The sequence below is a fragment of the Anopheles bellator genome, chromosome 2 (assembly GCF_943735745.2).
Source record: "Anopheles bellator chromosome 2, idAnoBellAS_SP24_06.2, whole genome shotgun sequence".
NCBI classification, from domain to species: Eukaryota; Metazoa; Arthropoda; class Insecta; order Diptera; family Culicidae; genus Anopheles; species Anopheles bellator.
In genome coordinates this window covers 69693807-69707734 of record NC_071286.1, presented here as the reverse complement: position 1 = coordinate 69707734, position 13928 = coordinate 69693807, and the positions used below count along the sequence as shown (strand labels likewise).

Below are 13928 nucleotides of genomic sequence, written 5' to 3'. Positions count from 1 at the left end.
CGCACAAGGCGTCGGATGTCCCCTTGAGAGGAAGGGGACACACACGAAACCACTCGGAACATCGGAATGCGGGAATTTTAATGTCTGCCCCATTTTCTGCACGCATCGCGCGCGGATTGAAAATAATTTTTAATAATTCACCACCAACCCCGCAGAGCTCCCGGGAAAACTGCATTCCCGCCCGCTTCGGGGCCGAGTCGTGCCGTACCGTAACTGCGGGCGGATCAACCGAACCCCGCGTGTGGGCGTGGTGTTCGTGATAAAACGGACGATAAACGTATTTCAGCGCGTTTCGCACGATCCGCCAATATGGAAGTAGATAAAGCATGAACACAAATTGATCACTTTTTATTTGCCCATAAACTGTGCCACGTCGCCGATACTGCCACAGCCCGGCGGCTGCCGGTTGATCGGATAAATGAAAGGAAATTATTTTTCGACTCTTCGACGTTTATTATTAATGCGCCCCCGCGAAAGGGTGTTTAATGTGGCTCCATTTGTGGCGGCCGCCATTTGTAAACGGGGTGTAATGCATTAACAGGAATTGATTTTTGCGCGACGTGAAACGGAAAATTGTGGAAAATAAATGGGGGTTTTCCGGGGAACGGGGGGAATCCGGACCCGAATCTCACCTGACTGCAGCGAGCTGAGCGATCCGGCCGTGCTGCCGCCGCCTTCGTACGCGTAGTTTCGCAGATCGTCGAACGGGGGTGCGTTGGGGTCGCTGTCGGCGCGCTTCTTGTGCTCGTCGATGAACATGCCCACGTTAGGCTCGTGGCCCGGTCCCATCGTCATGACTGGATCTGGGTTGGTTTTTGTGGGAGATAGCAGGAAAAACAAAATCACTCGTCAGTGGGCTCGGCCAAGGGGGCCAACCAGGGAATCCGGGCGGCACTTACACATCAACGGCGGCATCTTGCACTGCGTCAGCTCCGGCATCGGCCCGATCGGGATCTGGAGCGGCGTGATGTCGTACGCCGTCATATCGTCCTCGCCGCCGCCCTCATCGTCGTAGTTGATGATGTTCTCCCGGACATCGTCATCCGGGCCCGGGTACTTGATGTGCGACTCTCGCCTCCGGTTGTAGACCACAAACACCAGCACCAGGACTGTGCGACGGAAAAGAAAGGTGGCGCCGGTTAGAGAGAAAGGGCGTTTCAATTTGCGGGCGCATTAAAAATGGAAGCCCAGCCCTTAAGCTGGACCCGGCCTCCCCTCCCCACCATTGTGTTTTCTCGCTTCCGGTTCGGCTTCCTCCTGCCTCGTATCGTGACACATTTCGTGCAGTCGTGGCAAAATTTGGCCACCATTGTGCTTCGTGTTTTTTGCAAAACCCTCCGACCAGCGGAAGGGACAGAATAAATGGACCGAGATGACCATTGCAGCACCATCGGCTGGGCGGTGGTCTGTGGTTTCCTGCCCCGGGCCGGCCCGAGAGGGGGGGGCCAAAGCCTGAAAGTCACCACATGATGGGTTTCCGTTCGGATGGGTTTCTTTCCCGGTTTTTCGCACAGGAAGAGGAATCGAGTCGGAACAGCGGAAAACACATGGAACCACGGAGGGCACCGACACGCAGACTGTCGATGTGGGGCTAGCGGGGCTAGGAACACCGAAACGAACGACGGCGGAAAGCATGCACGCCACGTCGGTAAAGTGTACAACGTCTTCATATGGTTGCCGGAGTCGGGTTTTTGTCGGGCACCGCTGCCGCCGCCGCCACCAGTTCTTAGTGACGAGTGTGGCCCCGGTATTGTGAACCCCGGGCGGTGCTGGCGAAAAAATAGAAAGAGTTTCAACGGATTTCAACAATGAACTCGCGAGAGAGCGAAAGAGTGCATCTCGCGGTGCACCGCGGTTCGCGTAAGCCGAGAATTCTTTCATTTTTTGCCAAACCCACCCGGGGCTGAACCCATGAGTTGCCGATCAAACAATACTTTTTGCGGATTTTTTATTGGTCAACACACTAGTCACTAGTGAAAGGTTTGAATCAAGCTCTTGAGGGGAGTGAATGAAATATTCGTTCTAAAAGCTGCATGCCGCATTAATGAGTGAAATTTGATTGGCAACGGGTTGCCCACTGTGAGCCAAGTGACCTGAAATAACACATGTGTCTACGACAAAGAAATGAAACTATTCACACGTGCAGGGCGCACTAAGCTAGTGATGGCGTGCGTGAAGGCCGCTGGCGGATGGTGGCCATACAAACCCCCGTCCCGCACGACGGAACGAACGCAAGGTGGAAAAGTCCTGTTGGCGGCACCAAGTGGCCTCCGGATAAGTGTCTATGGCTGTGGCTTATGATAATAACCGTGTAACGCACCACGAAGCGGTGCACAAAAAGCGGTCCTACAGTGCGCTGTCCTTGCTGTCACAGTTCCCACCACGCACTGGGTGCGGTCCGCTGAGTTCGCTTTTATTTGCTGGTGCTCACTTTAGCTCGCTTCGTGTCGGAACAGAGCACATGATGCTCGGGGCGGCTAGAGGGCCGAGCCGCGGCCCGGGATTCGGTGGATATTGAATATTTAAAACTCTAACCCAGAGTGCCCGGAGGGCGTTCTGTTTCCCGGGAAAATAGAATAGAGACCACACAGAAAGCGTTGGGTGGAAAACCATGGCAAAAGAGCACAACGCCCGCGGTCCGTCGCCCTGGGGGATTGGAAAAGCTTTCGGGACCGAAAATACGGGTCGTTTGTTTTCCGCATTTCGCTGTGTCCCATTCTGGCCCGGGCCTCTCTCTCTCTCTGTTGGTTGGAGGGGAACGTCGATGGCGATATTTTTACTCTAAATTGAAAACGATATTGTCACAACAATTGGCACTGGAATTTTTAACTGGATTTTCATCACCCTCGGGGTGGCCGAAACCATGCCCCGTCGCGTGATCGGTGGTCAGGGGGAAAAAAGTGCGTTGATCGTTCGATGTGAAGCGAGAGAGAAGCTTTGAAGTCGGTCCATTTCGGCGGGGGGGCCTCTGTGTGTTGTGGGGCATTTTCGCCCAAAGAGCAGGAACCCATCACGGCTAGTGGTTTGCTAGTGGCGGGTTGTATTGTGAAAGCATTCCCCCCGGGCCGGAAGGGCTAGATATCCTTTTCTCCGGTTTTCGTTGTTGATTAACCTCTCGCCCGGCCCGGTTAGCGCGTGGGAATTAAATAAACATGGCGTGAAATGTGTTTTTAGCAGGGCTTTTGTTTTAGTTTTCTACTTCCGGGCGAGACTCTCCGGGTGCTTTTAGCAAAACCCAACCCAAGTGCGAACAATTTGTTTTCCATCAATTCCATTATCGAGTGCCGCAGCTCACAACCCGAGCTCTCCAATTATTCGAGGGGCGAAGGTAGATTCAATCAATTTGCATTTCAATGCCATGCATGCTGCAGGGGGTTTGTTTTTCTCTTTTCCTATTTAAGCCAATGAGACACTGTTGAGTGTAAGGACGAATTCTTTTCTCTTCGATTGCCCAATCCTGCGTTCGATCGTCGTGCGGAGATTCACATTGGTTATTCGTGGTTAGTGTATCGGCGGTGTTGTCGTTGCCGTTGGTTAGGTTGGTCCGCTCGGTGGCCTCGGCCGAGCTCTACTTACGCATGAGTGTACTGACGCAGATGATGAGGGCAATGATGAAGTCCCGGGACGGGGTCAGCACACCGGAAGCGAGCAGCTCCAGCTCGCAGTGGGCCCCGGTGAAGCCGAGCGAACAGATACATTCGTACTTTTTCGGCGGACTGTAGTCCCGGCAACGGCCCCCATTCTGGCACGGATGCCACAGACACTCGTTCGCGTTGACGCACTGCGCCCCGGACGGTTTGTAGCCAGCCGGACAGCTGCCCGTTTTGGGACCCCCGATTCGTGTGTGTTTGTGTGTGTGTGTGTAGGGTTTGCAATCCAGGGCGAGATATTTACAACGATTCCCAAAACGCAACAAAATGATGATGGTGCCATATCAACGGGAAGACACGGGGTGATCGAACGTGAGCCAAAATTAACGGAACAAAGAACCGAAGGAGAGAAAAAAAAAAAGAAAAGAAACGTAGAAACGATTAGCACGGCTACTCGGGAGCTACTTACCGGTCCCCACCACGGGGTTTGTGGGGCCAGACTGACCCTTTGGTTGGGAAAGGGCTAGGGGATACGTGGGACTTTCATTACCATCTCACACTCTTCGTCAAAGGATAGGTTCGTGAGGTGGCCTAAACAGTGACTAACTACATTACAACCAAACGAACATCATGCAAAACGGACGCAACGGCAACATAAAGAACGGCCCCGCAAACGGCCACGGTAGGGGTGGGCCGCTACGGAAGCGATGCTCACTCAATATGATTAGCAGACACACGAGAATGGCGGCCAGGGCGCCCATGCTCAGCTTCAGCGTTTGGCCCTCCTGGATCAGCTCGCAGTTCTCGCCCCAGAAGCCGTCCGGGCAGTCGCAGCGGTACCGGAGCCGCGGGTCCTGGTTCACGCAAACCCCACCGTTCAGGCAGGGCAGGTCGAGACACTCGTTCCGATCCATGCAGCCCTTACCGTCCGGCGACATGACACGTCCTTCGCCACAGCTGTCGGTTAGTTGTTTGTTGTGTTGCGGCGCGCAAAAGAGGATTTGGGGTTGAAAAATTGTTCGTTAAATTTAAATTTCAGTTCCATTCTTCATGCTACGAATGCCGCTAGGGAGGGCTTCGGACAAGGTGGGATCCGGTTGATTGATTGATTTTATGATTGATTTACGGTACGGTTCATTTACTTTCGAAACGTTCCGCGCTCGTGGCTCCGCCGGGGGCCATATTTTGTGGCGCCCGGGTATTTTCTGTCCGGTGGTGCCCGGTTCGCGAAATGCATCGGCGCGAAACGCGCCCGTGGTCTGATATGCTAATCGGGCGCGTTCTGAATCAGCGGCCGGCGGCGCTACTCTGCCCGCCAGCTGGTGCTGATTGGGGCACGATGGGGCTATTGGGGCATTTGTTTCGATGGTCAGGACAGGATGATAAGGTGCTTTTCGAGGGTCCGCCCGCTGGGGTCTTCTTCGGGGAACTGCACGCGCGGTGTGAGACCCCATTATGTGGGGTCCCTCTTTTGATGTGCGCCTTATGTGGAATTTCGTGTGTAACGTGTGGCCCGGGGGTTCCCTTTCGGAAGCTGTTCCCAATAACGCCCGATGATGATGATGATGATGATGAGCCATTGTGTTGGTGGGCGATATTTATGATTTTGAAAATGGTGCAGGAAATTCAATGATACTTCAAACCGAAGCGAACACTACATACGAACGTATAAATTGAAAACAATTCGAAATCATGGAAGCGCAACACAAGATCGAACACACGCCACTCGATAGTGCCCCATTCCGTGTAAATATGGAGCATAAAAATATGGATCTCTCTTCCGAATGGCCACCCGAACCCAAACTCCGGCACACACGCTTCAGCAGAACCGAAACAAGCTTGCACAGCCTGCGATGAATTCCGCTCCTAATGGGTTTCAATGGGGCCACATTACACATTACAGTTATTTGGCATCTTTCGGAACGAGGCTATGCTGCGCCAGCCAGCCCGGAAGAGAATCACAGCCGGTTGATGCGTAAATATTAAAACGAAAACATTTTCAGCTCTTCGGAGTCGGAGTCCCCGTTCCGTACCGATTCCGATTCCGATAGTGCACGCGCCCCGGGAGGTAGAGAGTAAGTGCCGTTCGGTTGCAACTATAAATTATAACAATTCCAATCAGTCTCCCGGGACCGGACTGACCGGAAGCGAAGCACCGGCACACCGCTCCCAATCGTTCGGACTTGGAATTTACATTTTAAATGTAATTTCATGATATATTACCATCAAACTTAGCAAAGCCACCAGTCTTGTTTACACGTAGGCCATCCGATGGGTGATGGGCGAAAAGCGGCACATATAGGCCCACTCTTCCGTAGGGGTCCGTAGGGACGGAAGGCAAATAAATCAAATCAAACCACATCCGGCCCGGATTGTGGTCGGGTTGATGTCGCGCGTGGATTGCTTCCATTAGGGAGTGGATTGATGCTTGCACTGACTGCAAACACAAACTACTGGCCATGGCCACCATTGAGCACACAGGACACTTTGAAGTGCTCAAAAAGTAGAGGCATGTTTGCCAAATTTTGTGTCAATTCCAAAACAGTCCGATTGAAAAGTGTTCCGTTAAAATTCCGTCACCGATCCGTGTGAAGTCGAACTCAAACAAGGGCCAACGCACGACAAGGAGGGTCCACTTTAAGATGTGCCGTCGAAACAGAGGCAAATTCTGACGGCGAAACGCCATCTCTAATCTATCAAACGCCACACGCAGCTTGCCGTTGGCGGTCCGGTTCCGATGATAGAGTAATCGCCATAAGCCGTTCGTTCGCCCGGAGACGCTGAAGGGCGACATCGGAGTAGTAACAATCTTCTCCCCCGTTACCGACACTCCGATTGAGCCGGAACCGATTTGCCCGTACCGACGGAGCTAAATAATAGATTCAGCCGGTGGGAACTAAGGGGATTGCGAACGGAAAGCTCGTGAAAAGAGGCGCGACACAGCTTTAACTCACTTCCAGGTGACGGCGTGCCCGACGCAGGAAGACTGGTTGGCAGTCTTGGACAACCCGGGTCCCGGAAGTCGTTTGTAGTGTACGAAGCGAGCCTCTCGCCACGGTGGGGTCAAGTACCGCCACGCCACGAGTGAATTGAATTGAATGTTTTAAGTATGCGTGTTTGTTTTTTATTAGCTGGTTCCGTTCTCCGGTTCTTCGGGTTGGCCTCGGGCGAAGGAAGCGGAAGCAAAACAGTTCGGTCGGTCGCTGGTTGTTTGTTTGACCCACCGTATGTTTACCGCCCACCGCATGTGTAACCCAATTAGTATGTCACTTCCATTCCGGTTCTCCCGGACCCCAAGGCAAGGATGCTTCCAGCGGGCGACGGGTTCGTGCCTTGACTCGTACATCGCCGTGTGTTTGCATTGATATTTGATATCCTCCGCCGGTCTAATAAAGGCAACCTTTTTCGGGCCCCAGCCCGAGCGCGGAAGGTTCAACGACGGTGATCCGTGAACAAAAAAAAACGTAAGGCTCCACCTTTATGCTTCAATCAACCGCGGCAAGCCCGCAGGCCGGCCGGCCGGCGGCGGCTTTACCCAAATCCACTACCAATCGTCCCATCGTTGCCAATTGCCAGGATTAATGATGGGGTGGGAGCATCAAAATCCTGTCGGCAAAGCGGAATATACTGGCACCGGTTCCGAGTCCGGACGCAAACACATATCCTCACGGCGCAGAGCCGCTTTGCGGTGTTGTGACCGGAAGAGAAAAAAAAAATTAATATTGCCACGCGTTATGAGGGATTTTTGCGTGGGAAAATCGTAATAAAAACACGGCCGACGTAAAATTTTCAATATCACAGCCCCGGTTTCGATGTTTAATGGCGCACAGGCACAATCCATCCAGCGACCGGCCCAGCCCGACATAAATCCGCTGACAGACAAAATGAGATCCGCTTCGCAAAAGCCCCACAACATTTGCCCCCCCCAGTTCGCGGCTGCACTTTTGCACCGGCATTATTGGCGCCGGAGGAACTGATATCATTTTCAATCCCCGCGCATCATCTCGCGGGGACGCGGCTCTTGAGTAACTGATTGGATTTTTGGTGTTCTCTGTGTGCCCGCGCCGTGATTGTGAAGGCCTACCCGTGGCCTGGGTTTTTATTCACACCGAGCCCCGGCAAGGTTGTCGGATGATTCTTTCCGCATTCGGTTTCACGCGAATCCTTCGCTTCTCCGGCCGACGGCCACCACGCGCACAGCACTTGATTATGATATCATCGGGCGGCGCGGGGAGCTCTCTTGTTGTAAAGTTTCTGTTTGCAATTACGCCTTACGAGAGACTCGGTCTTCGTGTCATCGGACACCATCATTACAATTCTACATTTCAAGGACGTCACCGAAAACCGGAAGCCGGGAGCTTCTTGAGCGCAAATCAACGAGCGCAAAAGTTTCACCGTGGCAAAGGAGCAAAGCATCAGCCCGAGAAGCTCAGGCGCTCGGGTTTGACAAAAGAAGTCACGGCTTCTTCGGAGTCGTAATCTAACTCCCGCGGCCAACCGTAGCAGCGCCACTCTGTTTCCTCGGTGCTTCATTGTGCTGTGCCGTCGCGTGTCGAACGGCGAAGGACGCGTCCCGGCCAGGATTCCCTCGAGAGAGTGGCAGCAAATTACGGTGGCGACCGGGATGAGACTGTGTGAAGATGATAAAAATCTGCTCTCTTTTCTATTCACGTTATCAAGGGTGCGCGCGTGAAGAAGCCATTGTGCCGGGTTTCTGTTTCACCGTCCTTCGGGACAACGGCAGAGCATCTGCTCAAGAGTCGGCGCGCATAATTTCCACCGAAGAGCGAGAGAGCTCGTGATTAGATAAACAGTGTCGCGCCGCTCGCGGAGGTCAGAGGCCAACCAAGGTAACGACAGGGAACCCCGATAAAGGAAGGCGCCCGATGGGGATCACCCGTTTTCAGGAGGTGGCCAACGGTAGTGAAATCCACCGGCGAGAAGCAGCCAATCAGTGCTTCGTTATGGTGAAGCTACTGCAAAAAGGATCCAACCGGGCCACTCTTGGCGGACGCAAATAAACAAACCAAAACGCGTTCTCTTCCGTGTGTCAACCAAACACTCGCTCATTAGTGCTTCCTGTTGGCAGTTAATCTTTCCACCCGGTCCTACGGTGAGTGCTGCTCCCTGGGACTGCTTCCGTTTCCGGCCACGGACTGGAAAAATCACTTTTCCGAGAAGCGAAGCTCGCACAGCACACATTACTTAATCCCGCGCACACGTTCCACGAAAAGCGAGTTCTCCTGCCGCAAGGTACAAGCGCACACATACAAACTCAGCACACATACAGATAAGCATGCAAACATAACAACAAGTTCGAAATAAGTAATAAGTGTGTCGAATGGAGCGATGATGAGTGTGATGATGATGGTGGCGAGAACGAGAGGCGAAGTTTATGACGGAGGCTGCCATCCTCCTGGGTTGACCTGAAAAGAGGACCTGGCGCCTTGGGACTTTCGGGGTGATGGGACCGCGGGGCGGGGATGGGATGGGGTCACAAGGTGCTCGGGGCCGCATACTTACGTGCACTCGTACTCGTTCCACAGGTCGACGCATTCGAACGGATCCGGGCAGATGACGTTGGCGCACGGTTTGTTCGAGGGGCAGTTCCGCTCCAGGTTCCGTGCCATCGTTGCCTGGCCCCACTGCGTTCCGTTCATGGCCGGCGGTAGCGGGAGGTGCTTTCCTTCGAGCCTGCGATAAGCAAAGAACACACAGTTAACACCCCGGTCCCCGGTTCGCCTCACCACCACGAGCAGCCACTTACCGAATGTCATCCAGACAGCTCTTCTGGTAGTCGGCGTAAACCTCGAACGTCCGCACGCCCGTGTACTCGGCCTTGCCACCGGCATAGACGCCCTCCTGCTTGTCCACCAGCAGCCACTGGTGGCCCTCGAACAGGAACGTTTCGTTGTAGCGACGTCCTTCGCCACCGTCCAGCTCGAGGGTGGCTGCCGATCCGTGCCGGTTCACGCGCACCACGTGCCACTGACCATCGTCCACGGCGATCGCGTTCAGCCAGATGTCCTTCTCCTCCGTGCGCAGTGAGTTCAGGTTGTACCGGAAGCGTAACCGCGCGTCCTTGATCTCCAGAATGCCGTACTCTCGGTTGTGCTGATCGCTCACCCGGAACAGCTCGCCGTGTTGTTCGCGTGTCCGGAACCGAAGCTGGATCTGCGTGCTGAACCGGTCCGGTTCGAAGCTGAGCGCATACTTGACGTAGCTCTGCTGCTTGAAGGTGGTCGGGATGGTCGGAATGTTACAGGCTGGCCCCGTCCAACCCGGACGGCACTGACAGCGGGCCTCGGTGAAGCTACCGACACAGTTGCCGTGTTCCCAGCAGCGAGCCGTCTGCTCGCTCTGGCTGCATACCTCCTCCGTTTGCGGGCAGCCGGCCACACTGTTGCGGGACAGTCCCGGATGGGCCAGATCGTAGAGCTTGCTGTTGTGCACCAGGTTCTTGATGCACCCGTCGAAGCCCTTCCCGGACGGCATGTAGTTCCAGCGGTAGTGCGTCGGATCGAACTGCTCACGGTAGAACCCACCGATCTGGAGCGGTGCGTTCACGTTCAGATACTCGTTGAACGGCGGGATGATGCCACGGGCCTGACACGACGAATCGTCAAACTCGGGCGGTGATCCGTCCTCCATCTCAGATACTTCGGCCGATCGGCAGTTATCCACCACGAGCCGCACGTTCTCCGTGTCCCAGAACACATCCAGCCGGTGCCACTCGCCATCGTCCAGGCTCTTCTTCGTCTTGACGCGCAGCTCGAGCGTGCCGGACCCGAAATCGATCAGGAGCCGCGGGAAACCCCGCTCCAGCTCGACGGACACAAAGTCCGACACGAGCAGCTCGTCCCGTTCGGGTGGCACTATCGGACCATTGTACAGGAGCAACCCGTCGGACTTGCGCGTGATGAACTCGAAGCTAAGATGCGAATCATCGCACATATCGAGCGGCGGATACCAGGCCCACCCGTTACCACGGAAGCTACGGGTCGTCTGCTGGCACCGTGGTCCCGTGTAGCCGGTTGGACAGGAGCACGACAACCCGTACCGGGTCTCCATACAGCGGCCCCCATTGTGACACGGAGACGAGCGACACGATTCGGCTTTGCTGAAGTTGCGCGCACCGCAAGTGCACTCGGCCAGCACGTCCACGCGGACCCCGACCAGCGACGTCTTGTTGGCGTTCACCATGTACGGCAGCGAGTTGATGTCCAGCGTGTTGGTGCACGAACCCTCGCACATCTGGTTCTCGTACAGACACTCGTCGATGCCGACCATCGTGATGTTGATCCCGACCTCCTTCTCGATGTCCTCCCGATTCATCAGCACGATCCCGTTCAGCCGGACCGGCTTGTAGTAGGGGGAACCGTGGGCCGAGAAGCGAACGTCCGTCAGCGGTGGGTGCTTGCGGCGGAGCTGCACACTGAACACGTCCACGTTCTCGCGGTCGATGTTGAGCAGGTCCGCCAGCTTATCCTTGAACCGGTCCGACTTGCTGCGCGACAGACTCTGCGTGCGGTAGTTCCACACGCGGATAAAGTCCTCATCCGTGATGCCCGCTATCCGGATCGAGCCCGAGTTGACGACGGCTTCGTGCGGGATCTCGCGCACCGTCACCGTCACGTTCGCCGGCACGTCCGCCTGGGTGTGCTTCCGGTCGTACACCTTGAACCGCAAATGGTACCGGCCGTCCCGCGTACCCTGGCGCATCGTGATCATGCCCGTGTCCTCGTCCAGCTTGAAGCGCGGGTGCTCCTGTGCCTCCCAGTGGAACTTCTTGTCCGGCAGGTCCCAGTCGTCCAGGTCGTACACGTAAACCCGGCCGATCTGCGTGTCGGGCGCCTGGCCGAGGTAGTTGTACACGAAGATGTCCTTCGAGCCGGGCTGCATCTTATTGTCGTTCACGTCCCCGATCACCACGGTCAGCGTGGACGTGCCCGTCATCGCCGGGTTACCGTGGTCCTTGATGACGATCGGGATCAGGTACTCCTTCTGTTGCTCGCGATCGAACGATCGAAGCGACGACACGATCGCCATCCCGTCCCCGTTCGCACCCTTCTGATCCTGCTCCACCTTGAACGACGCCCGGATGATGTCGTCCGCGCCCGGATCGAGCCGGAACTGGAACGGGGGACCGTTGCTCTTGGACCGATCGTCGTCATCCGTCGCCAGGATCTCAACCACCTTGCGCGGTGGCACGTGCTCCGGCAGCACCGGCCGGTAGTCTTTCAGGAACTTGGGCGGGTTATCGTTGATGTCCTGCACGATCACCGTCAGCGTGGCGGTGGCCGTCCTCGGTGGGATGCCATCGTCGATCGCCAGGATCTTCACCTGGTGCCGGGGTGTCACTTCGCGGTCCAGATTACGCTGGATCGTTACCGTGCCCTCCTGGTTGATCGAGAACTGGCGCTGCCGGTCGGACGAACGATCGATCGCGTACGAAACCTTGCTCTTGCCGCCCTGGTCCGGGTCGGTCGCCTTGAACGTTTCGAGCGTCTTGCCAACGTCCGCGTTCTCGTACACCGATACCTCGATGTTCGGTCGCTCAAACTGCGGCTTGTTGTCGTTGATGTCGCGCAGCTTCACCACGACCCACGAGTACGCCACGTGGTACTTGTCGTTGTCGTTGTCCTCGCCCTTATCGTTCACCTGTATCCGGAACCGGAAGCCGTTGCTCTGCAGCGGGTCCTCGTAGTCGAGCGGCTGCACGATCTTCAGGCTGCCGGTGCCGTCGTTGTTGCGCACCATCGTGAACTTGTCCGCCCCGTAGCCACTGTTGTCGATCACCTTGTACTGGAACTTGTTCGTCTCGTCCTCGTCGTGCACCGTCACCGTCAGGATCGGCATCTCCGGCAGGTTGGTGCCGTCCGTTTCGTCCACCTCCGTCAGCCACTCGTCCTTGGTGAACTGCGGCGGCATATCGTTTATATCCTTGACGCGTATAGAGGCCGTCCCGGTCCCTTTGAGGCCCCCGCCGTCCATCGCCACCACCTGGATCGAGTAGTCCGGGGTGCGCTCGCGGTCCAGGCAGCACACCGCCGTCTTGATGACGCCCGTGTCCGCCTCGATCTCGAAGATCGGCGAGCCCGTTTCCTCCTCGATCACGTTCTTCTCGATGGAGTATATCAGCTTCGCGTTCGTACCTTTGCGGATGAGAGCAACGGAGACCGTTTTAGGCTTTAGGGGTCTCGAACGGCGCTTCAAGCCACCCATCGACCCCCCATAAAGGTGCCTGGCCACTTACCTTCGTTCGGATCATCGTAATCGACGGCCGTCATCGTCATCACCACCATACCGGCGGTGCCATTCTCGGTGACGTTGCCAAAGTAGACGCCCTGCGGGAAGATCGGCGCATTGTCGTTGATATCCTTCAGGTTCACCTGCACGTCCGCGTACCCGACCAGCCCTTCGCCGCCCTCGTCCTGCGCGAACACCGTGAACCGCCACTGCGGCCGCCCATTCGGCTGATCCCGATCCAGTGGCTGTGTGTGGCGGAGTGGAAAAACAGAGGAAACAAAAATTAGAGACTTCAATCAGTTCGATTTCCGGTGTGATATGTATCCCGGAATGGCCCACTTGACCCCCGGCAGGTCGACGACGACGACCGATAGCCGTTTAGGCTCGGGCAACAATGTAGGCGAAATCACAGGGAAACCCTTACAAATGGCACACGGCGCGCCCACAGCCGAGCCCACCTGGCGGCCAAAGGGAAGAACATAATTATCGTCGACAGGGAATCGATCAGTGTTTCCATTTCCCGTTCAATTAACTCAACAAATTGAAAATGGCCCGGACCCGGAGGCCGGGGCCGCCAACCGCCCGGGTGGGGCATGAATTCGTCACCGTGCGCGAACCCAAACGAAATTAGATCCTTCGTCACCATCAACGGGTGTGGCAGCCCCGGACGTGAAACCGACCGGTGAAGGTGAGAAGCGAACTAATTGAGCTTTCTCGGTTCGCCTGCGTGTCGAGGGCGTCACAGCTACTTTTCGATGACTGTGTGCCAGCAGCGAAGAAAGGGCCATTTAGTGTGCGGCTAGGTTCCGGTACATCGTTCCGCTTCTGTCCTCCCTGCCGCCCTGCCTCTGGTTTGAAAGGTTTTACAAATGACAGCGAAGCAGAAAAGGCGGGGTTCCCGCTGCCGAACGGTGTGCTTTTAAGGTGATCGAAGCATCTTCGCCGAGAGGCCAACGATATTGCCTCTCGAACGGTTCGACTGCGAGTTTATGGCGCGCCAATTCCGAGGGCCTGAGTTGCAGCGAGGGTTTGCTTAAATCCGTGATTTATTCGATTGCATCGATCGATGCGCGCGATTGGGATGCAATG

The 13928-nt window shown here is 55.8% G+C and overlaps 1 protein-coding gene across 2 annotated transcripts in view; it reads right to left on the bottom strand.

The window, feature by feature from the left end:
- Positions 1 to 13928, bottom strand: part of LOC131210551 (neural-cadherin) — a 157744-nt gene that overhangs the window by 557 nt on the left and 143259 nt on the right. For both annotated transcript variants that reach the window (XM_058203811.1, XM_058203812.1), the window contains 6 exons: positions 12847 to 13084; positions 9358 to 12745; positions 9114 to 9284; positions 4306 to 4547; positions 900 to 1109; positions 633 to 803 (listed from right to left, as the gene is read on the bottom strand). In XM_058203811.1, the coding sequence (XP_058059794.1) occupies positions 633 to 803; positions 900 to 1109; positions 4306 to 4547; positions 9114 to 9284; positions 9358 to 12745; positions 12847 to 13084 (4420 nt within the window). The remainder of the gene's footprint in view (positions 1 to 632; positions 804 to 899; positions 1110 to 4305; positions 4548 to 9113; positions 9285 to 9357; positions 12746 to 12846; positions 13085 to 13928) is intronic.